Source organism: Trachurus trachurus (genome assembly GCF_905171665.1).
Source record: "Trachurus trachurus genome assembly, chromosome: 8".
NCBI classification, from domain to species: Eukaryota; Metazoa; Chordata; class Actinopteri; order Carangiformes; family Carangidae; genus Trachurus; species Trachurus trachurus.
Window position 1 is genome coordinate 30,374,377 of NC_139905.1, and position 27,753 is coordinate 30,402,129.

The 27,753-nt window shown below is 43.3% G+C and overlaps 1 protein-coding gene across 2 annotated transcripts in view; it reads left to right on the forward strand.

Moving 5' to 3' along the window:
* abcc1 (ATP binding cassette subfamily C member 1 (ABCC1 blood group)) overlaps positions 1–27,753 on the forward strand; it is a 45,625-nt gene that overhangs the window by 14,536 nt on the left and 3,336 nt on the right. For both annotated transcript variants that reach the window (XM_083978146.1, XM_083978147.1), the window contains exons 9-30: positions 76–253; positions 328–489; positions 2,157–2,249; positions 3,182–3,385; positions 4,925–5,071; positions 7,974–8,061; positions 8,782–8,851; positions 9,135–9,261; positions 11,361–11,537; positions 12,623–12,790; positions 14,095–14,269; positions 15,263–15,320; positions 16,511–16,637; positions 16,729–16,936; positions 17,691–18,001; positions 21,211–21,410; positions 21,534–21,660; positions 23,591–23,692; positions 24,016–24,162; positions 25,431–25,589; positions 25,685–25,851; positions 27,317–27,511. In XM_083978146.1, the coding sequence (XP_083834272.1) occupies positions 76–253; positions 328–489; positions 2,157–2,249; positions 3,182–3,385; positions 4,925–5,071; positions 7,974–8,061; positions 8,782–8,851; positions 9,135–9,261; positions 11,361–11,537; positions 12,623–12,790; positions 14,095–14,269; positions 15,263–15,320; positions 16,511–16,637; positions 16,729–16,936; positions 17,691–18,001; positions 21,211–21,410; positions 21,534–21,660; positions 23,591–23,692; positions 24,016–24,162; positions 25,431–25,589; positions 25,685–25,851; positions 27,317–27,511 (3,390 nt within the window). The remainder of the gene's footprint in view (positions 1–75; positions 254–327; positions 490–2,156; positions 2,250–3,181; positions 3,386–4,924; positions 5,072–7,973; positions 8,062–8,781; positions 8,852–9,134; positions 9,262–11,360; positions 11,538–12,622; positions 12,791–14,094; positions 14,270–15,262; positions 15,321–16,510; positions 16,638–16,728; positions 16,937–17,690; positions 18,002–21,210; positions 21,411–21,533; positions 21,661–23,590; positions 23,693–24,015; positions 24,163–25,430; positions 25,590–25,684; positions 25,852–27,316; positions 27,512–27,753) is intronic.

Sequence of the window (27,753 nt, forward strand, 5' to 3'; positions counted from 1 at the left end):
AAAAACTGCAGCGAACAAACCTACAGACTCTACCTTTACACATAATGTTGACTTTCTGCGTTTGATCTGGTCCAGGCTGCTGATCCGCTTCGTGAACAACTCCAGCGCCCCCTACTGGCAGGGCTACTTCTACACCGCTCTGCTCTTCTTCTGCACCTGCTTTCAGTCGCTCATCCTCCAGAAGTACTTCCACGTCTGCTTCGTCTCGGGCATGCGTCTCCGCACGGCCATCATCGGAGCGGTCTACAGAAAGGTACGGCATCCGAGGTGGCAGCAGGAACCGGTCTCTCTGGTCCTGCTCCGGACTCATTTCTTCTTCTCTGTCAGGCCCTGGTTATCAGCAGCGCAGCACGCCGCACCTCCACGGTGGGGGAGATGGTCAACCTGATGTCAGTGGATGCTCAGCGCTTCATGGACCTCATCACGTACATCAACATGGTCTGGTCGGCGCCTCTGCAGGTGGTGCTGGCCCTCTACTTTCTCTGGCAGGTAGGATTACAGACCCACTAGTCTGCAGAGCAGAGCTCAGATGTTACAAAATGTGAACTGACCTGTTTTTCCTGAATATTCTCGATGCAGTGGAAACACTTTGATGTTAAAGATCCCATATTATACTCTTTTTACTCAATTTTATTCAGCTGTGAGGCATCCAACTACACTGTATTCGAAATGTATTGCCCCAAACTGATCCGTGGTCCTGAATGTCGGCTGTCTAAAAGTCGCTCAAATGAGCTCTACTGAGAACAAGCTGTTTCTGTGCCTGCACCTTTAAGTAACATGGTTACTTTACACGGCAAAGATTATTACCACTTTAAGACTTAAAATTGGTCGGTATTTCACAGTGTTGTGCTAGTTACTGAAAAATAGTAACTAGTTACAGTTACTAGTTACTTCATTAAAAAAGTAACTCAGTTAGTAACTCAGTTACTTAAACCAAAAAGTAACTTTTTCGTTACTTTAAAACGTTTTTTTTTCCAATGCTCCCATTAAATAAATGTTGATTGAATTCCCCTCTAACCTCATTTCAGTTCTGTAGCTACTGATGCTGATGAAAAAACTTATTTTTATCTGTAAACTTTTACCATCATGCTGCATGATGTCGGCATGTACAGCAGCTTTGACCTAACAGAACTGCAAAAAGATCTTGAGGATACGTCTTACTTTGACTGGGTTACATTCAAGAGCCTGTTTTCAATGACGGAAATAAATTACCAGCGGTAATTTTTTTTTTCGATCGATCAGCTGTGTTTACCCAGAGTGATTGCTCTGTGTTTAGCGTTTCAGGCGTCATAATTGGAGTCCGTCTGTCGGACTCCAACCGCTGCTGCTCGAGTGGAGTGGCTGCTTGTGTGTCTCGAGCTGTGTCCCAGTTCAGGGGCTGCAGCCTGAACTGACACACAGCTTCGGTCTCGGATGCTGCGTTAGCAAACGTTACCTTAGCTCGCCGTCATGCCGTGCCCTGACCTGTCCAGTCCTCTTCATGGAGCGTGTTTGATTACGTGTGGGACGCTAGAGGGCGGCCGCAAAGTGCTTTGTTTTTCACAGTGTCACATTGTGCTCTGTCTTTCTTTCAATTCAATGAAACTTTATTGATGGCTAGGATGTTATGGGACGTGTGTGCAGCTGTAAAACCTCACCAAAAGGAACGGAGTAACGCAGCGTTTGGTAACGGAAACGGAGTTACTGATTTAAAAAAACAACGCGTTACGTTATTAGTTACTGAAAAAAGTAACAGCGTTACGTAACGGCGTTACTAATAACGCGTTACTACCCAACACTGGTATTTCATCAGTTTAGCTCAGGAGTTTCTTGCTGTGCACTGCAGCCATAGAAATAGACGTGGTAGGCGTTTTATCGCGCTGAGGGGCCGGCCTCACTCCCGTCGTGACATCACCACAGGAGCTGAGTCTGAACAGCCTGTATGAGCACCGTTTTACCAGGCGGTGGACTGCAGAGTCGATGCAGGACCTGTTTGCTTTCCTCATTGAGTTGGTAGGCTCAGGGAGGATAAGTTTATGTATGTAGAGACCAGAAAAAACCTGTTTTTCATAATATGGGACCTTTAAAAACATTTCTGAAAAGCTCAAGAGTGTTTAGAAGCAGCTGAGGGCTCAGTTAATGTGTGTTTTTATTATTGTTAACCTGTGGCTCTCCAGAACCTGGGTCCGTCTGTGCTGGCTGGAGTTGCTGTGATGGTTCTGATGGTTCCTATCAACGCTGTCATCGCTATGAAGACCAAAACATACCAGGTGAGACACCGTCACACCACGTCCCTCAGTCCACCTCCTGGTCATTTTCAATACCGATATTATGAATTCTTTTGTACTTACATTACGTCAGAATTTAGAACCTTTTCTACACACGGTTGATAAATGAGGCCCCAGGAGTCCAGGGCTCCAGACTAACTTCTTTTTACTAGGAGCACAGTGGCCCCTAACTTAAAGCAGGAGTAAGCGGAATGTTTGTGTTAATATAAGTCTTAAATAGTTCTATCTTCCGACAGCAAAATCACTTACATAGAGTGTTTGGTCTGAAACATGGGTCTCTCAGTCACTCTGCTCTGCTGTAAGCCGAGGAGAAAACGTTCCTTGTATCCTACAACCTTTATCCAATGAGGAGAGAGAGAACGGCATAAAGGGGCGGTCCTCTCTGTGTGTGCAGCCAAGGGATGCGCGTGAATGTGGTGACGTAGGGACGAGGGCAGGGACTGCTAACTCCATCGGCTGACAAGAAGTTAGCCAAAACGACCGGATCGCTTACTTATGCTTTAACATTTTAGGAACAAAAGCAGAAAATGTAGGGGGGCACACAGTAAATTGACTTGCAAAACAAATATTCACATTTCATTTTTCATTCATTTTTCATTCATGATCCCCACGCACATTGGCCTGACACCTGTAATGACAGATTCCAGATTCTTTGCGTCGCCACTTCCATGTTTCACCAGTGTTAAAAAAACCCCCCCCAGTAAATTTACTGGTTGTACATGCGCAAGTAGATGAAAAATCTACTTGCCCTGTCTCAAATTTTAGGGGCAGTCTGGGGCCCTGCTGGAGGTTTTTGCTTCCGCAGAGGGAGGAGGAGTAGAATTATTGTCTGTCTTTATCTACTGGGTCTGAAACAAGTCTGTAGGTCAGTTGCTCTGCGTATCTGACGGTGCTTGTTCCCGTGTGTGCTGCAGGTGGCTCAGATGAAGAGTAAGGACAATCGCATTAAACTGATGAATGAGATGCTGAACGGCATCAAGGTGCTGAAGCTGTACGCCTGGGAGCTGGCCTTCAAGGACAAGGTGTCGGAGATCCGTGAGAGTGAGCTGAAGGTCCTGAAGAAGGCCGCCTACCTGGGCGCCATGTCCACCTTCACCTGGGTCTGTGCCCCGTTCCTGGTGAGTAGTGGTGGAGACACCAACACATCATCAAATCCCTCATCAAGACTCACCTTTTCAGAACAGCTTTTAGCGCGTAGTAGTATTTAGGGGTGGGCAAAAATATCGATACGGCAATATATCGCGATATTTTGTGTCGCGATACAATATCGATATTCAAATTTTGAATATATATATTCAAAAAAAAAAAAAAAAAAAAATATATATATATGTATATATATGTTTATATATATAATCGATTTTTTTCAAATAATAAATCATGTTTCAGACGTAAATCCAGTACAACTTCCGCACCTCTGCTCCGCGAGGTGTCACTGTACTGCTACCTCAGACAGTGTGTTGTTCATGCAAATATGTTGTTGTAACTTGCGCTTGTATAGTAACAATAAAATGGCATGGATAATTTGAATTACATTGTTTTGACTCAGTTTGTCCCATGAATTATCACTATCATCTGATGTACATACAACTCGGATTTTAAGATGCATAATGCCCTTTTTTTCAGTGAACTATGTAGAATATCGCAATATATCGCAAAATTTGGATATCGCAATATCATATCGTATCGTGACTCAAGTATCGTGATGCGTATCGTATCGTGAGGTCCTTGGCAATGCCCACCCCTAGTAGTAGTTGTAATTTATTCGATCTTTTACACAAAATTGTTTACAGTTGAGCATCAATCACAGTCAGTCAACCTTCCATAATACCATAATTCGTTCAACTAGTTCATAAATAGATAAAAAAGGTGTAGGCTGAAGCTACCTAGCTTATAGATGCCTACTACCCTTTAATTCAATATTCCATTAAATCCATCAGAGCTCTTCATGGTTTCACAGTCATAGAAAGAAACAGGTATCCAATAATTAACAAATAAAGCCAAAAAATAAAATAAATAAATAATTAAACAGTATTACAGTTGCAACCAACACCCAATTAATCAATCCTGTTTATAGCTTTCTATCATACTATGTTTTAATCTATTTTTAAGTTGTGTTATGTTTTTGCTTTGTTTGAGATCCTCTGTCAAGCTATTCCACAGTTTTACTCCCGCCACAGAAATAAACATGCTTTTTAATGTAGTATTTATTCTTGGTTGGTTGTTTTAAGTCAAGTTTCCCTCTTAGCTCAAATCTCCCCTCTCATTTTTTGAATATTATTAGGGAGTAAATTTTTCTTGGCTTTGTATATTATCTGACTGTGCAGTTTTTTACTAAGTCAGTAAACTTTAATACTTTCCATTCGATAAACAGATTATTGGTGTGGTGGTTGTATCCTGCATGATTTACTATCCTTAATGTTGAATGTATGTTTCTGTGCCCATTCTAACTCAAGTAAAGTGTTTGGATAAATAAAATATGTTCTTTCTTTATTATTACAATCACAGGCCTCATTATCATGTTGTTCTGTGGACAGTAGACACCCATCAGCCTCTTGTATCAGGGAAATCCATGATAAACCTGTGATCTGCTGTGGTTTTCATTTTCAAAGTGACCCAGACTGTAACTCCACTCAGACCGTTTCCTCTCTCTCGCGTAGGTCGCTCTCTCCACCTTCTCCGTTTACGTCCTGATTGATGAACACAACGTGCTGGACGCCCAGAAAGCCTTCGTGTCGCTGGCGCTCTTCAACATCCTGCGATTCCCCCTCAACATGCTGCCGATGGTCATCAGCAGCATGGTGCAGGTCAGTCACACTGGTATCTGGCTGTGTTCGAAACCGCATACTACATACTATATACTTCCATACTCCATACTTCCATACTACATACTCATCGATCAGACAGTATGCAGAGCGTTTACACTGCCACATACTATGATAACCCACAATGCATTTCGCTCCTGCCCGAGCCGAAATCAGCCGGCCTGAAGCTGATTTCACTTAAGCTCTAAACTCTGTAAATATATAACTTTAGCAACATTTGAAAAATTTTCAGGCGAGAAAGTAGTCGTTTAGATCCCCAACGTGTTGAAAATCTGATAAAATACCAGCTGTTTACAATTTTGTTCTGACGAAGTCGCCGTCACTAAAGCTAGCCGTAGTGAGCAACGCACTTCCGGTTATTTTCACAAAATAAAATACCCGTTGCCTTTTATCATAAGGAAAGCCATTACGATACAATTGGTGCTTTTACTTTGTAAACAGGAAGTGAACCTAACCTCGCTGTAGCTAGCTTTAAACCGCCGTTTTGACCGCTCTCGTCCCGTTAACGGCATTTAACCGTTCAATATGCCTTACCGGAGAGTCTTGCCAGCTCTGAGTTCGGCCCGGTTCATTGTAAAATTGATGTAAATGTGGTGTTTTCTGTGCGTACAGACCCCAAGGCAGTGCAGAAGAGCACTTCTGTCCAACCATGGTTTTTTATTCAAAAAAACTTCTGCTACAGCCACAATTGTTAGATTTCATCAATGAGACCAACATTTATCCCCTAAAAAGAGTTTAACCAGCCGGTGGTAAACCTCTAAAAGCCATCGGGTAAGTTAATTAACGGTCGTTTTCTCCCCGGGCTGACGATGGTAGGCTGGCCGGCGGAGCACGTCAGGAGCCGGGCTGCTGCCTCTATGATGTCGCGGTCGCTGCTCGGACCTGGAGCTTCACTTCTCCGAAAAACATCGGGGCAAACTTCTAAACAGCCGTCGTTTGGATAAACTAACCGCACATTGGGGATCTAAACAGTTACTTTCTCGCATGAAAAAATATTAAAACTTAACTAGAAAAAGCATTTCCAAGAATGGAAATGGTGTGAATGCTGAAAGCAGCTGAACGCTGTTGCAGAATTAGCAAATAGTGCAAGCAGTGACTGATCACCATACAAATGTTTGACCGAGGTAGGAATCGAACCCACAACCTCATGGTCAGCAGACTTTCACTCTGCCTCTAGGCCACAGTGTACACACAGTTTCAAAGACTGTTGTCTGTCTCACTCTGAAGTTAACGAGCCCAAAGCTGTAGTTCCAGTGCAAATCAATCTTAGTGCAGTGGTATAAACAAGAAACATGTTAACACAAACCAAGATTGAAAGAGGTAAAGAGAATAGGTGGGGGCGCATATGCATTATCAAGTTTGATCATGTGACCAGACCAAGTGGTATTGGTTAAAGTTCAAAGTGGCTGACACACTAACAAGACTGCTCAGGTGGGATTTGAACCTGTGACCTCGTGGTTGGATGGCAGGAACCTTATCCTCTAGGCCATTCCAACACTTCTGATGAAGTAGAGGTTGAGACTTTGATGAATGTGAGATTTTTCAATGATGCTTAAAAAAGCATCATAAATGAGCCATTAGAAGTTTGTCTACAAATCAGAATTTGAATGAAGTCTCTAGCAGAAAGTACGACATGAATGAGGCAGGAATCGAACCCATGACCTCATGATCAATAAACCTTTACTCTGCCACTTCGCCACAGAGAGCACAGACATAAGCATGTTGCCATTGTAATGTGATGATGTGCTGCAAACGGTGGCAGAAGCAATTAATGCGTCTCTTAACGAACACCTGTAACCAATTGAGGGTGGGGGAGGGGAGCAGAATTCAACATCACATAACAAGATTGCTCAGCCTGGATTCGAACTAGTGACCTTGGGGTTGGCAAGCGGCCACCTTACCAACTGGACTACAGACAGAGTTGTGGAGAAGTTACAAAGTTGAGCTCCTTCTCCTGCTGCTGTGAAAAAAATGCATTGGGCTGAATGAGAGCAGAGAGCTCCCTGGCTGCATTTAAAAAATATTTTAAATTATTATCTAAGTCTCTTTGCATTTTTGACCAGAATTTTAGCCAGAAGACAAGTGTGGCTACAAAACTGGAGAAAATTATTTGTCTAGAGTTTAATTTGCAGAAAAAGTTAAATATTTTAAAAAGTATAAATAGTTAAAAAGAGAAAAGTAATGCCGATAAAGTTCAAAAAAAGCTGCACGTTTTGATATATGAATTGTTGAAATAGCACAAAGTATGAAGGACTAGAAGAAGACCGTAAAAAGGCGGAAGAAAATATTAGTTATATTAGCTTTCAGCAGTCACACTAATAAAGTCACGTAATAACAGGCTTCAGCAGGAACATTTCTGTTGTCCTGTTTAGTTTATTTTTTTCCTGTTCGCGGTAAGGAAAAGACGATCCGTGACGTCATGTTACGCTGCATCTTGGGTAATTTGAGTATGAGTAGTAACCTCATGATGTATACTCAACATTTCTGGCGAATCTAGTGTGCATCCGGGAACTTCTCGCATACTCTAAATCGCATACTGCGCAGTGTAAACACTACATACTCAAAGAGTTAGTATGAGTAGTAGGAGTAGTAGGAGAAGTATGTGGTTTCGAACACAGCCTCTGTCTCACTGTTGGAGCTGCCATAGACCTGAATCCATCAATCTCATTATACTGAGAGACAGATGTTAAAACACCTGGATGAATTAGATGAGAAATGTCTGTGTGGACACACCTGACATGAAGTGGTTATGGTGTATCAGCTCTGTGAGCTGGTAGAGGACACTTTACAGGACTGCAGTGAGGGCAGAATAAACTACAGGGACATCAGAGACTCCATCAGTGTGTGGGTCCAGTCTCATCCTCCCTCCTCTGTGTGTCCTCAGGCCAGTGTGTCCCTGAAGAGACTCAGAGTGTTCCTGTCCCACGAGGAGCTGCAGGAAGACAGTGTGGAGCACCAAGCAGCAGCTGGCTGTGAGTTTGTCCTTATCTGTCCTCTGTTTGACCATGCATTTCATTTAGTTTTGTATAAACATTCATGTATCCGTATCAGTGTCTTCTCAAGTCATCACAGGTATGATAACTACATGAACATGGGTCACAAGACCACTTGCTACTGTCTTCATTTGGTCATTTTTCAGTATTTTAACTAGGGCTGTCATAGTTAACGCGTTAATCACGTGCAGCGGCTGTCGTCCGTCTGCCGTCTGCCCAATTTCACGTGAATGCAGCATAAATAATACAATTGAGTTGCTTGCAATATACAACTGCAACGCTAGATGGGAGAAATTCCTACATAATGTACCTTTAAAGGGATTGTAGCATTTTTTTTTTAAAGTGGGGTTGTATGATCTACAAATAGCCCCTAAGGTCCAAATAAAAACTGTGTTTTTCCTGCACTTTGAGGGGCTGGAAGAAATTATATTATAGTGAACAATGGAACTGTGTTTTTTTTTTTCAGGTAAAACCTCTTTTAGGCCGTGAAAATAGGCTGTTTCTTTGGGTCTGTTCACAACACTGTATGTTGTAAATCTCTGGGCAGGGCTATGGGCTGGCGTTGCTAACGGGAGGAGTGCAGAGAGTCTTCTACTGCAATTAAAGTACTTAGGAGCTATTTGTAGATCATACAACCCCACTTTAAAAAAAAATGCTACTATCCCTTTAACATAAGATTGTGTTGTGTCGTCCTTCCAGCCCCACACAGTGTCTCCATAGTGGATGGAGTGTTCAGCTGGTCCAGAACTGAGTCACCAACACTGAAGAGGTGAGTGTTTTACAATGACACTGATATCATTTCTTTTTTATTCGTAGTTACGTGAGGATATAGGAGAAGGAGCTGAAGCTGAGCGCTGCCTCAGAGTCTGAGCTGCTCACATCATTTAGTCACTTCAGTCTAACAGCAGAGAGCATGTCACCATCATGTGTTTCTACCACGACACACACATAGTCATAAGAACCATGAAATGTTTAAAAAAAAAAGAAGAGGAGGAGGAGCAGGATCATCAGTGTGAAGCCATCTGAGTGTGTGTGTGTGTGTGTGTGTGCAGGCTGAATGTGTGTATCTCAGAAGGCTCTCTGGTGGCTGTGGTGGGACACGTGGGGTCAGGAAAGTCTTCTCTGCTCTCTGCCCTGCTGGGAGAGATGGACAAACTGGAAGGAACAGTGGCTGTAAAGGTGAGCGCTACAGTTTGTCATAGAAAACACACACACACACAGAGCAGCCTAAGTTTTGATTTTGACTGCTTTTAAACTCCAGATCTCCCACTCGACTAGATATGCGCCATCAGCGCCTCTCTTTTTGAAATATCGACTCTTATCTATTGATAAGGTGAATTGCCTATCAAACATACCTCTTCATCCAGAAGTTTATTAACAGGAAACAATATCTGCCTATTACTTTTCATTATTTCTTTATTCCAATCACAGATATCCATTCCTATCAAACAAGGTTTAGTAATAACAGCTAATTTTTACTGTCTTCCTGAACATCAAGTCATCAATTCAACATTACTTATAGAGGCCCCAAGCTCTGGACTGAATTAAACTTATCACTGAGCTCCATCTCCTCTCATTGCAATTTTGAAAAGAATCTGAAGGAATTTTACTTTCCACAGGAACTTAATTATCTTTCCCTACTCGCTCTTTAACTATATTTTCTCTGTCATTGTTCTGCTTTTGTCACTTTTATTTTTCGCTGTTAGATGCTTCAAGTCCTACCTTGATTCCTGCTGCTATTGATCTTTTGTCTTTTGTCTTTTGTTTAGCTCATGTATGTTGTCTGCTTGTCTCTTGTTTTGTATTATTGACAGGGGTGGAACCTTGTACAAGTTCGCTAGGACTTCGTTCCCTCCTTGCGCAGCGTTATATGCATTTTTTTTGTGCTTAACAAATAAACCTAAACCTAAAACCTAAACCAGATGGAGCAGTATCTGATGAGTACAGTTACCATGGTTACAGCTGAGCTACTCTTAACCTGTCTGATCAGACAGTAATACAACAGACTGAGTCTTGTTGGTGGGTTAGAGGTTCAGTCTAAGTGTGAACCTCCACTCCAACACTCCCAACATGTTCCAAAATGTGGAAATTGATACAGATGCAGTGCACTCTATCCATTTCCATGTGAGAAAACCCTTTGCTGCCCACCAGAGCCAAACTGAGAACACAGTATCTAAACTACATCTTTTATACCATTTTCTTGGGTGGCAAATCCACTTTCTTTGACTTGGAGATAATATTGTATCAAATCTCCCCTGATTGCTGCCAGCTGCTGAGTCTCCATGGAGAACTGTTGCCACATGTTTTCTAATCGGAGAACATCAGAGAAGGTTCATTCTAGGGATGCACCGAATATTCGGTAACCGAATATATTCGGCCGAATATTGCCGAAAAGCAAGGCTGAATATTTAAAAAAAAAAAAAAGTCTGATAAATACGCGATCGCGCGACGATCGAGACGGCAGCTTAAACCCCATGGAGCTTTATTAGTAGGTGACTCCTACTGCTGGAAAAACAACAGCAACAAGAGCAGTGGGGGGGGAAGCTGCACAGCGGCCGCGCGCACCGTTGCACGTCGCTCCAAGAGCCCGGTGCGTCCTGTCTGCAGCAGAAACACGGCCACTGAGAGGACTGAGTGAGGGGACCGTTCCTGTAGCAACGCGCCTTTTAATTAATCATTTAAAAACCAAACACCCTGAACAGCATGCTGAGTAGGCTACGAAAGGGAGAGACGGCTGCTGCAGTTAAAAACGAAAGCTCCTCGTCCCAGCAGCATGTCGCCCACTCCGTCCGTGGCCGACGTCTTTTAAAACAGTGTTTCCCAACCTTGGGGTCGGGACCCCACGTGGGGTCGCCTGAAATTCAAATGAGGTCGCCTGAAATGTCTATTAGCCTAATTGATGAATTAAAAAAAATCCGACCAAGAAAGGTTAGGAACCACTGTTTTAAAAGACACTTGGGTTTTTTTGGAATGTATTTGCATAGATCTTTCAGCACTCACAATGGGCCGATATAAATGAAAAACTTTATATAACTTGTTGTGCTTTTTTGATGAGCAACGGCAACTGGAATATTCAAAAACTGTCAGAATAGTCAATAAACAGTTACTTTCTTTGAAAATTAAGTTTAAAAAAATATTTTATTTAAAAACTTTATAACCGTATTCGGTATTATTCGGTTATTCGGCCAAGCGTTTTGATTTTATTCGGTATTCGGCTTCGGCCAAAAAATGCCATTCGGTGCACCCCTAGTTCATTCACAGTGTGTGTTTCCCTGCAGGGGTCGGTGGCCTACGTCCCCCAGCAGGCCTGGATCCAGAACTCCACCCTCAGAGACAACATAGTGTTTGGTCAGGAGAGGAGAGACACCTGGTACCAGCGTGTGGTGGCGTCCTGCGCCCTGCTGCCGGACCTGGACATCCTCCCCGCTGGAGACGAGACGGAGATCGGAGAGAAGGTAGGAGCTGATGGTCTGACTCCAGCTGTCTGCACAGTGGAACACACACTGTCACTTTCCTCTCACCAGGGATCTTAAAGGACAATTCCGGGCAAATTCAACTCGGGGCTGTATTTTCCTAATATTTTAGGTCTAAAAGAAGAAGGTCTAAGAAGAATCTGAAGATTTTCAGTTTAATTGCTCCTGTTTTGCGCTAGTTGTGTCTGTCCCTGCATCGCCACGGCAGCAATGAATGGGAGCGGATGTAAGTTCCGCTGCTTAGGCTGTTTACATCCCTCAGAGCCACAATTTTTTTCCACAGACAGCGTCAGATGGCGACTCAAATCAAATCAAATCAAATAGCTTTTATTGTCATTGCAACAGACAAGTGCAACGAAATTTGTGGTGCCACATCCATTCCAGGGCTAAAACAGACTAAAACAAGCTAAAAAGGACAACCTCAATGACACACATGTACACTCACACAAGAAAAAGATAAATAAGTAAGTCATCCAGTATTAAAAATCAGTACTATAATAAAACCTGTAGGAATAAATAGATATTGCACAATAACATTAAGAAAGTGCAGTTGGTGCAGTGGTGCAGGGTTATTTATTTTGGCTGGTTGCTGTGGTTAATAAGTCTGATGGCCCAGGGGTAGAAGCTGTTTCTGTGTCTGTTGGTGCGTGACACAGACATGCACCGAGAAGTTTATTTACTTCAATCAAGCCGACATGTTTGTAAAACTAGATCTAATTCAAAGTCTCCCAGAGTCTCGCACGAGACCCAAGTTGTTGTGCTTGGTGTGTTCAGGTGCAGTGGGAGCTACCATTTGTGTCATAAACACAGGAATATCAACTCTTGACTTGCTTCAAGTAAAAAGAATTTCTCGGCGCATGTTTGAGTCGCCACCTGACGCTGTCTGTGGGAAAAAATGTACACCTTCTTTTAGACCTAAAATGTTAGGAAAATACACCCCCGAGTTGAATTTGCCCGGAATTGTCCTTTAAGCATGATGTATCTTCTGTTTCTAACCTCAGAGGAGAAGGACTGATTACTAGTCTCTGTCATCACCTCAGTGTTTGTTCTTGTTTCTCTCTCTGTAGGGAGTGAATCTGTCTGGGGGTCAGAAGCAGAGGGTGAGCCTGGCCCGGGCCGTGTACTGTGACCGAGCCGTGTACCTGCTGGACGACCCGCTGTCCGCCGTGGACGCCCACGTAGGAAAACACATCTTTGATCAGGTCATTGGTCCTCAGGGGCTGCTGAAGGACAAGGTGAGTCTGCTCTCATCAGTGAGGTTCACTGTGTGGTAACAGTGTTGGTCACACAGATGCTGTTGTTACAGGCAGGTACAAGATAAAGGTCTGCTGAATGGAAACCAACATGATATCTCCACTAACTGTCAGAGACCAGAGCAACAAAAAAAACAAGAAGACACAACACTAGCTAGCCTATACATATTTTTTTGATCATTTATTGTTCATTCAATAAAATAATAATAAATGTATTGTAGATTTAAAAAAAATAAAAAAAATAAAAAGGAGAGATCAGATCATCTGAAGAGAAACACAAGACCAAAGTGTCTCATCACATGACAGAAAATCATCTCTGTCATGTAACTGATACAATACTGTTTCCATGGTTACACCCTGATGTTAAAACCAGTCATCAAAACTGGTTCTCTCTCTAGCACATTGACTTCAGGGCCAGTAAAACCCATTGTAATGAATGTTGTACAGACGTCATGGAGTGTATAATGCTCCTATGTATTTTATCAGAGCCGTGTTAATGATGCCAGATGACTGGATTTTCTTTTTCTTTTTTTTTTTTAAAGATGTAAAAGATGTAAATCTTCAATTAAAGGGATATTTCAACATTTTGTTAAATTCGCCCATTGCCATGATCCCTATAGTCTTAGGGGTAGGTTTGTTACCTTTAATTGTCGGTGTTTTTAGATCGGCTACGCTACGGAGGCTAATGGTATTTGCTGCTTTCCCTCAAAACTCATCAAATACACAATCCAACAACTCCAAAACGCTCTGGTGGACAAGTTGTGACCTGCACATTCACCACGCTATAAGATAATAATGGAACGTTACCAGACAGAGTTGTTTTTTTGCGGCAAATCCGTTGTTGTGCCGAAAAGAGACTCCTTGCCAAAAAACGACTTCCCCCGACGGGAATGCACATCGGCGTCTTTGCATTTAACTTGAAAACAACTCCGTCTCGTAACGTTCCATTATTATTTCATAGCGTGGTGAATGTGCAGGTCACAACTTGTCCACCAGAGTGTCTTGGAGTTGTTGGATTGTTTGAGGGAAAGCCCGGAAATACCATGAGCCTCCGTAGCGTTAGCTGAGCAGCTCTCATCTCTGCCCGGCCGATCTCAAAACATCTTGCACCGACAATTAAAAGTTACGAACCTACCCCTAAGACTATAAGAATTATGGCAATAGGCAAATTTGCCAAAATGTTGAAATATCCCTTTAAAGGGATATAACTCCACAAGTCCTGGCTTTAAATGATTTACAGGAAATCTTTTACCTAACAACACCATAATGTGTGTGTCTGTGTGCAGACCCGTCTGCTGGTGACCCATGGGCTGAGCTACCTGCCCCAGGTGGACCTGATCCTGGTCATGGTGGAGGGGCAGGTGACGGAGATGGGCTCGTACCAGCAGCTCATGGCCACAGAGGGAGCCTTCTCTGAGTTCCTGCGGACGTACGCCGCCGTGGACAAGACTGACAGTAATGGTGAGATTCACTGTCCTTCATGCAGCCACAGTGACTGTTTGTGTTGGCTGTTGGACGCAAACTTCAATTAAAATTTAAGTTTGTTACCTTTAATTGTCGGTGAAATAATAACATAAAAGTATGTAACGTTACGACACATGAAGCAAATACTCGGAAATACTTTTGCTTTTGAAGTCACTCTGTTGAGCAGCCGTGTCTGGGATGTAGTTCCGGCTACGCATTTACCTCTAAAACAACTCTGTCTCGTAACGTTCTGTTATTATCTCATAGCGTGGTGAATGTGCAGATCACAACTTGTCCACCAGAGCGTTTTGGAGTTGTTGGATTGTGTGTTTGATGAGGGAAACCCGGAAATACCATTAGCCTCCGTAGCGTTAGCTGAGCGGCTTGTATCTCTGCCCCGCCTATCGAAAAACAGCTTGCACCGACAATTAAAGGTAACAAACCTACTGCTATGACTATAGCGATTATGGCAATAGGCAAATTTGCCAAAATGTTGAAATATCCCTTTAACATGTTCATCAGGATTATCAGATGAGAAAATGCATCTTTCATTTCATAGGGTTTTTAAGCAGCGATGGTTGATGTGACAGCTACGGTGCCCCTATACATTTCAGTGTGTTCCTGCAGTTAAGGAAATCAACAATCATTAAACAACATTTCACTCACACAACAGCTACTTTCCCCCTTCAGGAAACCGAGACAGAAACATATAATTACCCACTAACTCTTAAACGCATCACAGAGAAGGGCAAACTTCTCGTTCTCCCCTACTAGCTGGGCTTTAGAAGCTTCTGTATTAACATAAAACTGGGGTCTTCAACGTTTTTCAGGCCAGGGACCCCCAAACTGACGGAGACCCCTACTATATTAAAAAATTGTACTAGGCCAAGTACCATGTATAAATGTAGCTTGATATTGTGCATTCAATACTAAGCTATTGAAATAACACACAGGTTGATATATTCATGTTTGGTTTCCTCCTGTTTTTAGAAATTCCAAGGAGCGGAAGCAGAGGAACAGAGAACGGCAGCGTAACTACTCTGGCTGGGTGAGTGACTCTGGACCTCTGGACCTCTGGACCTGTTCTGTCTGTGTCTCCAGAGTCCTGACAGCAGGAGCTGAGGCTCTGCCCTGTTCAAGTCTCTTAACTTTCCCACAAACAGAGGAACAGGCTGTTTTATTTACTGCAGACACTCTTTGTAGTGGACACACTTTAGTCTGTGGTGCTGTGTCCATTTAAAATGATTAAATGATTTTTAGGGATGTCACGATTACTTGTTTTCACAATTAATCGCGGTATTAAACGCCACAATTAAATAATCGTAAAGATTCTTAAAGGGACAACGAGGAGTTTCTATTTGGTTAATGTAACGTTAATGTGGATGAATCTACGCTACCCACACTTGTTAATGGCTCCATTTTCGATAAATATATCGTTTTGTCTCTATCGGTATTTTGTTATTTTAATTAATGGTGGGAATGCTGGGCGAGCCGACCAGCGTTTCCTTACTTTCGGTTTCGCGGACGCTGCCCGGCGAGTCATGGGAATAACACCGCCGAATCGCTGTTTACGGTCGGAACTACGACGGTATCTGATCGTCTTCGAACCTCTGACTCATTCTTGATGAATGAAAACATTTTTTGCAAGATGTCCGACGTCCGTCTTGCGCCGGTCCATGAATTTCACCGTGCACGCGGAGGCTCATGGGAAATGTAGTATGAAAACACTTCGCTTTCCAAAACTCCTCGTTGTCGCTTTAAATACTGTCACTTTCCAAAAAAGATTATGTTGGAAACACGGAGGCAGATGTGCACCAAAGTAAAGATAAATGTAAGAAATAACATACAATTGGTAGGAATTTAAATGTTAGCGAGTCATTTGTGATAAAAAACAAACAATTAAAATAAACTTAAACAGTTGGTATAAATGACAATTAATGACTTGAATATTTACAACACTTCCCCTGGAGGATTAATCATTGGTTATATATTACTATACTATTAATAATAATATTTAGTGTATATAATTACGTAGTCATGTAATTATATTTTGACTGTATTTGACATTACACATTTATATGTTGTGAAATTAATTTATGCATAACAATCGTAATACCATGATTATTTCTCTGACAATAATCGCACAAAGAAAATCTATAATCGTGACATCCCTAATGATTTTATTTTAAATGGATAAAGTTTCCATCCTGTTTTGTCGTTCATGTCATGTGTGAGCAGCAGTCCGGTCATCAGCGGTCAGTCCCAGCTGTCCCAGACCAGCAAGGAGGCCCCGGACCAGAACATGAAGGCCAAGAACCCTGAGGTCGGCAAGCTGATGGAGGCCGACAAGGCCAACATGGGACGGGTAGGTACCAGCCAACAGCCGTACATCCAAGCCTCCACTGTGACGGTCCCAAGCTGAACCTGGTCCCATCTGGTCTCCTCTACATCCTCAGGTCCAGCTGTCTGTGTTCTGCGCCTACCTGAAGGCCATCGGCATCTTTCTGTCCCTCATCAGCCTGCTGCTGTTCCTGGCCCATCACCTGGTCTCCCTCTTCTCCAACTACTGGCTGAGCCTGTGGACCGACGACCCCGTGGTCAACGGCACGCAGCCCAACAGACTGATGAGGCTGGGGGTGTACGGCGGTCTCGGCCTGTCCCAGGGTGAGGAAGACACTCTGAGACAGACATATTTCTCTGTCCTCACAAACAAATCAACCCCCCCACTAACACAATAGAGCTGGACAATTAATTGAATTTTAATCATGATTTCTATTTAGGAACCAAACAAAATGTACTGTATCTAATCTAAGAAAAAACGATTATCTCTTCATTTTCCGACACTATTGGGATTTTATTCTGAAAGACACACACGTGCGATTTCAACCTGCTCTGCCCTCACTCAGTCAATACTGTGAACAAGGGTTCACTTGTGTGTGGCTGAATTTAAAAATCAGCACGAGTGAAGATGACAGAGGGAGGGCAGCGCTGTTTGGTCAACAAGAAAGGTAGAGCAGCTAGCGTATGAACACAACAAGCAAATAACATGTGGCACACTGCATACTGTACGTTTTTCTGCCACCGCCCAATTGGGCAATTAAAAAAAGAAAAACTTCCTTATACAAATCAACAATGGTTCGTTCTCTATGCACATATATATATATATATATATATATATATATATATATATATATATATATATATATATATATATATATGCCAAATCAAATAATTTGCCATTCACTGATCTGAAGGTTTTCCTCAAACGCTCTGTCCAGTTTATCTCAGACTTTATGAACCAACAAGCTGCCTCAGATCATCTGGCACAACTCTTTAGTCAGTCCTGAAGCCTCAGCTGTAAACCAAACAAGTCTTTTATTCAGACCTCTCCCCATGTGAACCCCCCCTCTCTTTGCAGGTGTGGCGGTCTTCGGTTACTCCCTCTCCATGTCCATGGGGGGGATCCTGGCGTCCCGCGTCCTCCACCAGTCCATGCTGTACGACGTCCTCCGCTCACCCATGGCCTTTTTCGAGCGCACCCCCAGCGGGAACCTGGTCAACCGCTTTGCCAAAGAGATGGACACCATCGACTCCATGATCCCCATCATCCTCAAGATGTTCATGGGCTCCATGTTCAACGTGATGGGAGGCTGCATCATCATCCTCGTGGCTACGCCCCTGGTCGCCATCATCATCCCCGTGCTCGGCCTTCTCTACTTCTTTGTGCAGGTGAGTCATTTTCTAAAAGTGTTGGGTCTCTGAACATGGACTGAGTGTGAAACATGAATGGGCCTCATTCACCAATATCTTCTTAAAGGTACATTGTGTAGGAATTACTCCCATCTAGTGTTGCGGTTGTATATCACAAGCAACTCAATCATATTTTTCATGCTGCATTCAAGTGAAATTGGGCAGACGGCAGACGGACGACAGCCGCTGCACGTAACGGCGGATAATATCATCATATTATCATATATCATATGATCAGTCACTTTATTGCTATTGGATGGCGCAGTGATTCCCAATAAACATAACTGATATGACTTCAATGTCTAGGATTATTTTAAACCAACACTAAGGAACTTTTCAACCTTCATATAATATTTTCATAACTTTTGTGATGGTACATCGACTTACAACAGGTTGAATTACACCTCTGTCATGGCCTGAGGGGGTCTGTATCATTATGGTCTGTATCACCTTCACTGGCACTAAGCAGCTTTGAGGAGCATGGTAGGAACCTGGCTCTCACTTAAGTTTCACTTTCACTTTCGCGAGTCACGACGAGGAGGGAGCAGCAATGCAGCACCTTTTCGGCGGATTGTGTATGTGTGTTTACTGAGAAATGATCCGCTGGTAACAGAAACTTTGTTTGGACGTCTTCTGTTAATTTCCATGCACCGGGAGATCAGGATGTTTACGGCGCGACGCGCTAGTGCTCATGGGAAATGGAGTCTCCCTTCAGGCAAAACACTACCGCTTTGGGCCACTGGCGCCGCCAAACTCAACCAAAAATGAAGGTTCTTAAAGCAGATATCAGCTTCACGGCCGTTTCGGCTAATGCTGCGTTCAAGGCAGGCTTTTGAAACCGTAAGTTACAGCTTCAAGTCACAACTACGACTTGGTAGCGTTCCAGGTAACCCGTAGCTCGTGTTTTTACCATCCTGTTGTCTGTGAAAGTTCCCTATAACGGCCACTCGTAACTTCCGACCCGTGAACTCGTACCAGATCGAACTGGTATGACTTCACAGGAAGGAAAAACACAAAGTACGAGTTTCTTTGAACGCACCATGAGTTAGCAGCCCCCGCCCTTGTCAGGCATCAATTGGTCCTCGTGCTACGTCACCACATTCACGCGCATCCCTTGGCTGCACACACAGCCCTTCATGCCGTTCTCTCTCCTCATTGGATAACACTTGTATCCCACAAGGAAAATTTTCTCCTCGGGTTACAGCAGAGCAGAGTGACGGAGAGACTCGTGTTTAGGCTGAAATACTTCATGTAAGTGATTGCTGACGGAAAATAGGACTATTTAGGACTTATATTAACAAAAACATTCCACTGATATCTGCTTTAAGTACTGCTTTAAGAGACCACAATGATTTGTAAAATAATTACTAAAAACATCATTAATGATAAGAAAATTATTATAAATTAAATAATTAAGCAATATATCACGACAGGCCGTGGTATATGCTCATTATACCACGGCTAAGGGGCGTTGTTCGGCCCGACGCGAAGGTAGATAGGCTGTGTTGGATGGGCTGTGATGATAGCACGTACACTCTCAACTACAGTTCCACAGGCTTCCACATCTTCTTGCTGGTTGCACTGTGGCATCAACCCAGGCGCAGGTTTTAACACTTTGTACCGTCTCTACTGTTGTGAAGCACGCGCACATGCATGGTTAACTCCAGTTTTAGTCACATTAAAGCGAAAACGTGCAGACGAAAATCGGTTTCCAATCACATTATCTGGGTATTCGGATTTGGAGAAGTCCGGTATTAGTCGGACTAAGCGTTTACATGCACATCAGTGGTCCAGTTATAGTCCAATTAGGGCCATATTTTATTTTTTATTTTTTCAAATGTGCTTTTGGTATAGAAAGAGGGTGTTTTTTTTATGACTCAATGAGAAAAAATAATTCATTTGTTTATTGTTCGTCCCACTCTTCACTTCCCTGCTGGCGGTTCATGCAAATCGGACCAACGAGAGATAGAGAGAGGAGGAGGAGGAGGGGTGTAGTGTAAAGGAAGCGGAGTCGGATGTTGTTAGGAGGGATCGGTATGCGGCTCGGGCTGGGTCGAATAGTAGCCGTGGTATATGCTCAATATACCACGGTTAACAACCAATCAGATCGCCGGATTTCACCTTTCCGTTTTATAATATAATATTATACAACTGCAGGGCAGAAGAAAATGCAATAATCTATTATTTTGCACAATGTCAGCTCAAATGTATGTAAGTGTGTTCTTGTGTGTGCGTAGATTTTGTTCTTAGCTAAGAACAAATCCTGGATAAGAAAACATTCATGAATGCCACAATCTTCATAAAAACTGTGCAAGTAGGACTTGAAACCAAATTAGTTCTTAAAGCCCCAGTGTGTAACTTATTTGGCTTTTTATTAGCAAAAATCAAATATATCTTTCATAAATATGTATTTCACTGAAGTCGAATCCGGCCATGTTGCATCGCCATTTTTTACGTGAGTGGCAGCGTAACCGTAGGTAACCACGGAAACTCAGCGGAGCTGTCGGCTCGGGGAGAAAGTTTTCCAGGTAGCGCCTGTTAAAACTGTCACCACTGTGTAGTGTGAGGAAGGACGGAGGCACTGATGTTGCATTCAGGTGCAGTCAGGCAGACAATACGACATCACCATGACAACATATTGTCACGCCTGTATTGTTTTGCCTCGTGCTGGCGGACCACTTGTTTACATAGAGGCTTGTTTATCCTGTTACATGCAGCGTCTGTTGTCTGTCTGACGTCTGCCCGATTTCACGTGAATGCAACATCAAGAATACGTTCAGATATGCAACCGCACCGCTAGATGGGGGGAATTCCTACATATTTAAGCAATATCACAGGAGAGGGAGTGCTGTTGTACTGTATATCAGCACGGGTGTGATTCGGTCGCAGATAATCACACATCATAACTGTAGTAGCAGCAGAGAGATGGGGCAGCTCCTGTATGGGGAGCGTGGCTCTGACTTAGCTCCTGCTGTCCAGCTGAACAGCGGAGTGATAACGCCTGTAAAAAGTCGCAGTGCTGTTATACTGTATATCAGCACTCATGGAACGTCTCTTGTCCAATCAAATTGCTCGGTTGGGACCGGTCGGAACTAACTGTTGTATAATATACCTTTAAGAACTGTTGGTGAATGAGGCCCAACGTTTGTTTCTACCTGCTCTCACACACCTGTCGCTGCTCCGTCCAGAGGTTTTACGTGGCGTCGTCTCGCCAGCTGAAGCGTCTGGAGTCGGTCAGCCGTTCACCCATCTACAGCCACTTCAACGAGACGCTGCTGGGCACCTCCGTCATCAGAGCCTTTGGAGAACAGGCGCGCTTCATCAGCGAGAGCGACCACAAGGTGGACCACAACCAGAAGGCCTACTACCCCAGCATCGTGGCAAACAGGTAAGGGAGCGTCGCCGTGTCCGGGAAGATTCAAGACTCAAGGGCAGGTTGTTCCCAGGTGATCTTCCCTCTGTAGGTTCTCTTCTCCTCAGTGTCGGTGGCTCTGTGTGTGTGTGTGTGCAGGTGGCTCGCAGTCCGTCTGGAGTTTGTGGGGAACTGCATTGTGTCCTTCGCTGCTTTGTTTGCTGTCATAGCACGAGACAGCCTCAGTCCAGGCATCATGGGCCTGTCCATCTCATACGCTCTCCAGGTAAACACCCGGCCTCACCTCTGTCAGCAGCCTCCAGGTCTGACCTGAGCTGTCAGCAGCTACGTCAGGGCTCTGTCTGTTCTCAGCTAAAACTGAAACCTGCTGACTGTGTCTAGAGAAGGTGGTTTTTATGGAGACTCCAGGACTATAGGTCCACACTGCTACCATTTCATTTAAAACATTTGTAAGATTTTATCTCCTGTCCACACTACTGTGGAGTAGGGATGTCACAATTATAGATTTTCTTGGTACAATTATTGTCAGAGAAATAATCATGGTGTTACGATTATCACGATTATTATGCACTAATAAATTTCACAACACTATTAATGTGTAAAATCAAATATGGTCAAAATATAATTACATTACTAATCTCTTAATATAGGACCAGTTATTAATACCCCGGGGGAGTGTGGGGGAATATTTAAAGGGATAGTTCACCCAAAATTCAAATTTCACTCATTATCTACTCACCCTCATGTCGACTAAGAGCTGTGAGAACTTTCAGAGTCCTCCGTCCCTTCTCTGAGTTACGGGGGGTCTCGGCGTAGCAGTATTTGTCCATATAATGGTTGTCAATAGATACCAACTTTCTTCGTCCAAAAAGACACACCAAAAAACATCCAAATACCTCCATACTGCTCGTCTGTAATGTCCCTCTGGTATTGAAGCCCCGACATGAGAAATTGTTCCGCTGGTCAGTGCAAATCATGTGAGATTTGCACTGACACAGGAAGAGCAGTGAACTGAGACACTGGGAGCTTCCGCTACAAACAAGCTTAAAACATAGACTTATTTAATTTTTTCGGAACAATTTCTCATGTCGGGGCTTCAATACAAGAGGGACATTACAGACGAGCAGTATGGAGGTATTTGGATGTTTTTTGGTGTGTCTTTTTGGACGAAGAAAGTTGGTATCCATTGACAACCATTATATGGACAAATACTGCTGCGCGGACCCCCCCTGTAACTCAGAGAAGGAACGGAGGACTCTGAAAATTCTCACAGCTCTTAGCCGACATGAGGGTGAGTAGATAATGAGTGAAATTTGAATTTTGGGTGAACTATCCCTTTAAGTCATTAATTGTCATCTTTTATATTTATGTTTATTTATTTATTTATTTATTTATTTTAAATACAAATGACATGCTAACATTTAAATTACTATCAATTAAGTGTTACTTAAATGGACCAGTATCTGTGCGTTTACCTTTACTTTGGCGCCACATCTACCGATATGGTTCCAACATAATCTTTTTTGGAGAGTGACGGTATTTAAGAATCTTTACAATCAATTAATTGTGAAAACAAGTAATCGTGACATCCCTACTGTGGAGTTTTTAAAGAGGACCTATTATGCCCATTTCAGGGGCTTTTAATGTGATATTGGACCCGAGTGAGCCACTATTAAATGTTTCGATAGATAAAAAACTCCATACAAGCTATCTGTGTACTCCTCCATTCTGGCTCTTTCCTGCTTCGCTCTGAGGCTCTGTTTACGACAAAAATATTATATCAGATGTGCCTTTCGTTTAGACGGCGACTCCGTTTTTGGGGCTTAAAAAACATTTAAAAAAGTAAAACCACCTTTCAGAGTGGAAATCTTCCCGTCTAACACCGCATCCTGACACACAGCGAGCAAGCGAACCGTGTAACCGTGTTCTGTGTAAACATAGCCTGAAAAACTCTGCTTCAGAGAAAACAGTCTGCTTCCTGTTTCCACAAGCTCATGTATGCTTAGTCACATATGTGTTTTTTGAGGTCTGTTAGTCTGGATGAAGATTGTTTCCTGAAACACACAGTTATTTCTAGCCTGAAAATGTAGCGATGTGGATGTAACCTACATCTGAAACCAGGACCATGTGTGGATGGAAGGGGGTTTTGACCTGATCCTGTTAGTTAGAGGTTGTCTGTCCTGTCCCATGTGCAGCTGACTGCCTCCCTGACCTGGCTGGTGAGGATGTCCTCTGATGTGGAGACCAACATTGTGGCTGTGGAGAGAGTGAAAGAGTACAGCGACACGGAGAAAGAGGTAAATGTTTCATGCTCTGTAATAAAACATGACACTGTCTTGAGCTTGTGTTTTAACCACCGACCTTATTTTAGACATCTGACAAAATGAGTTAATCAAACTCAGAGGCTTGGGGAGCAGCTCTGGTAACTCCTGTAGAACTCTGTCTATCAGTGTGTACGTCTTTATTTCTCATGCTGAGTGATATAATATGAACCTCAGAGATTCTCAAGCTGGTTATCCGTCAAACAGTTTCATAGAAACTTCTTCTATCAGAGATCTAGACAACCATCAGATGCTCCTCCTTTGTGGATGTGTTTGTTAAACTGACCTTTGACCTCCAGGCCGAGTGGAGACACGAGTCGTCCTCCCTCCCCCCCGGCTGGCCCACCAATGGCTGCATTGACATCAGAGGCTTCGGCCTGCGCTACCGCCACGACCTGGACCTGGCCATCCGCAACATCAGCATCAACATCACTGGAGGAGAGAAGGTGAGGACATGACTGCACTGAGGCTGTGTGTGTGTGTGTGATCTGTCATCCGTCAACGCCTGAGAAAAACGAGGAGACTCGCCCACCACCACCGACACAAAACTCTCCTCCGTATCCTACTCCACTCTCCTCTTCCAGATCCCTGCGGTCCATCACTTAGCCTCGCTAGCTAAGTTAGCAAGCTATAACGTAGCTAGCCTACTAGCAAAGATACTCTATTTACCAAGATACTCCATGAGAGGCTGCTCCAATGATAGAAATTGTATACATTTCCTGTCTCCTAAATGGGCGTGGCCAACCGTCCCCCCACCTTGTTCTGTGAACGTGTGTGTGGATTTATAAAATTTGTAGGTAGGTGAAAGTGATATATTTATATTTTCTTATGATAACATTAAATATTTACACTACTAACTGTCATATTTAGCATGACGAAAATTATTTAAATAATTTTCACGGGAGTTCGCGGCCGTTTGTTCGACGTTGCCTAGGAGATCCTAGGAGACAGAGACAGGTTGTGAACAAAGTTAATTTTCTCCTGATGTGTCCGTCTGAAAATTGCAAGTTTTGTGTCAAAATGTTCAGAAGAGATGTGGCTTGTGAAAAAAGAGTTCAAAATTTACTTCAATGGGAAAATTGAACGTGAACACAGATTATAGTCGATCCTTTCGCCCCACAGTCACTGGAGTCAATACACTCAAGGCTGCCTCTAGTCTCCTAAAAAGGTGTGGCCGTGCAGAAACCCACGTGACATGTATATACAGGAAGCTGACTCATCATGGGGGGTCTTGGTTCATAAACCGTCTTTGCTGCTAGCTAACAGTTAGCTACATTAGTTAAACACATTTGCACGCACACACACACCAAGCTGGACAACATCCAATCAAATTCCTTCGAAACACTGCGTCCCGGTCTCGCCCCAAACATTGAATATCCCGCCTGCTCGATAACGCCCAACCAAATTTGTTTTCCTTACTCGTGTCAACTTGTGTGGAAACTCATGGAAGGAGGTGGGACAAACTGGACAAATGGCCATTTCTGAACACCTTTAAGTCATGTGTATGTCTGCATGAAAGGAGCTTGTTCTTAGGGGCCTCCTCTTTTTAGATTGCCTTCCTATGTTGTTTTTTTTGCATCGTATAGGACAGTTTTGTTGTTGTGTGTTGTGTTTTTATCTATATGTTGGACATGTGACGCGTGCAACCACATGAATTTCTTCATATCACTGAGGATTACAAAGTTGACCTTGAACCTTGAACCTTGTCCACCAGGTGGGGATCGTCGGGCGCACCGGAGCAGGGAAGTCCTCCCTGACTCTGGGACTGTTCCGGATCATCGAGGGAGCCGAAGGCCACATCTTCATCGACGGGGTGGACATCGCTCAGCTGGGCCTCCACGAACTCCGCTCCAGAATCACCATCATCCCACAGGTCGGTACGCAGAACAGAAGACACAGAGGAACAGAGATCACAGGTTGGCTATTGTTGCATGACGACCCCCCCCCCCCCCCCCTCTCTCTCCTCAGGACCCGGTGCTGTTCTCTGGCTCTCTGAGGATGAACCTGGATCCTTTCGACAGCTACTCTGATGAGGATGTGTGGCGATCTCTGGAGCTGTCCCACCTCAAGACCTTCGTGTCCGGTCTGCCCGATAAACTCAGCCATGAGTGCAGCGAAGGAGGAGAGAACCTCAGGTATCAATGCTCCACACATGTAAATACACACACCACTATATAATAAGCTCACCCACCTACTGGTGGGTACCCACTGTGATTGTCAGTTTAGTTGAGGTCCAATTTCTTTTTGCATTCATCATCGTCAGTCCAGGTTTTCTGCACAGATGCTTCAAAGTAAAAGCCTTCATAACCGTCCTCACAGCTGGTTCACTGGACACATGAGACATCTGCAGGATATGTTAACCCCTATGTTAAAATGTTCACCATTACCCATGTTTCTCAACACAACTTCACCTATATGATAGTAGTATCAGCTGATTCCACCACTTTTTTCCGTTTTTTGTAAAATGACAGATATATTGAAACAAATGCGACACCTGGCCATCCCATTCCACTATTTTTGTACTGTCAAAAATGAAAACTAACTCTGTTTTTTTTTTTCCAATTGCTAAAACCCAATTTTGCAAACTAGCCTGGTTTTATCAAAATACTTAAAACAATTCACAAAACCACACCCAAACTGCAAAATACCGCATATGTCCTGCAAAATAAAAGCACTGCAACCAGAACTACATATAGCATTATCAAAATCGCTCCAAACAGCACACACTTCATTCATATTACCTGATTACCATATTACCAAAGCACTCTCATCTTTAGTATGCTTTACCATAATACTAAAATAGAGAAAACAGAGAATTCTTTAGATTGATGGAAGATAAAGCATGTGTGTGTATCTGCAAATATTTCTGTGCATGTGAACAAACAAGTCAGTGCAACATATGCTCAGCAGATACATTTACATCGGAGTGAACAAAAATATGCTTACAAAACAGTAAACTGAAAGAAAAACTCTCACTCTTCCTCCCCCTCCCTCTCTCTGCAACAGACAGATTGCCATTGTGATGTGCAATTATGATTTTACTTGGAATGGTCAAGTCAAATCAGGTTTCTTTATCAGTCTCCCTTGGGAGGAATTTGGCCTGGAAACAAGGGAAAATTGCTGCATAACACACACACAAAAATCAAAACTCTGTAAATTGCTGACAACAATGAGGAGAAATGTGCAAAAAACATTTGAGCTGGTCATAGCCATCATTCATACACAAACACACACTCTAGGACGCCAGACATTCACCCCTGCTCATTTACTGTAGGAGTTTAACAGAGAGAGGGATGAACAAGTGTTTGTGTTAAACAAAAGAATAATACATCAAACAGAAGATGTGATTTTTGTTGGGTCTTGTATTAAACAGACATGTCACCGTATGTCTTCAAACTATGATTTGTTGTCACTGGCATCTCTCTAGTTGCTATAGAGACGCCCTGGACGACACCTGCAGTGTTCACGCAACACAACAATTTTAACATTTTACCTTTTTATGGAAAAGAATTGTAGCCCCTGAGATTTGGATATTGCACTTATTATGGTTGTGTAATTGTGCAGGTTTAGTTTAACCCCACCTTTGTGTGTGTGCTCCAGTGTGGGTCAGAGGCAGCTGGTGTGTCTGGCTAGAGCTCTGCTCAGGAAAACCAAGATCCTGGTTCTGGACGAGGCCACAGCAGCTGTGGACCTGGAGACAGACAACCTGATCCAGTCCACAATCCGGTCTCAGTTCGAGGACTGCACCGTCCTGACTATAGCTCATCGCCTCAACACCATCATGGACTACAACAGGTACCCCCCCCCCACACACACACACACACACAGAGCCATCAGTCCTGTGTTAGTATCGTTAGTATCATCTCATCATGCTCGTTTTATCTCAAAGGGAACCTATTACGGAAATATCACGTTTTGAAGGCTATTTAAAGGAGAATTCCGGTCTTTTCTTTTTTTTTCCAACTCTCTTTATTGATTTTTCTCATAGAACACATCAGACACAACAGACATCTTACACATTTACACGTACACGTTTA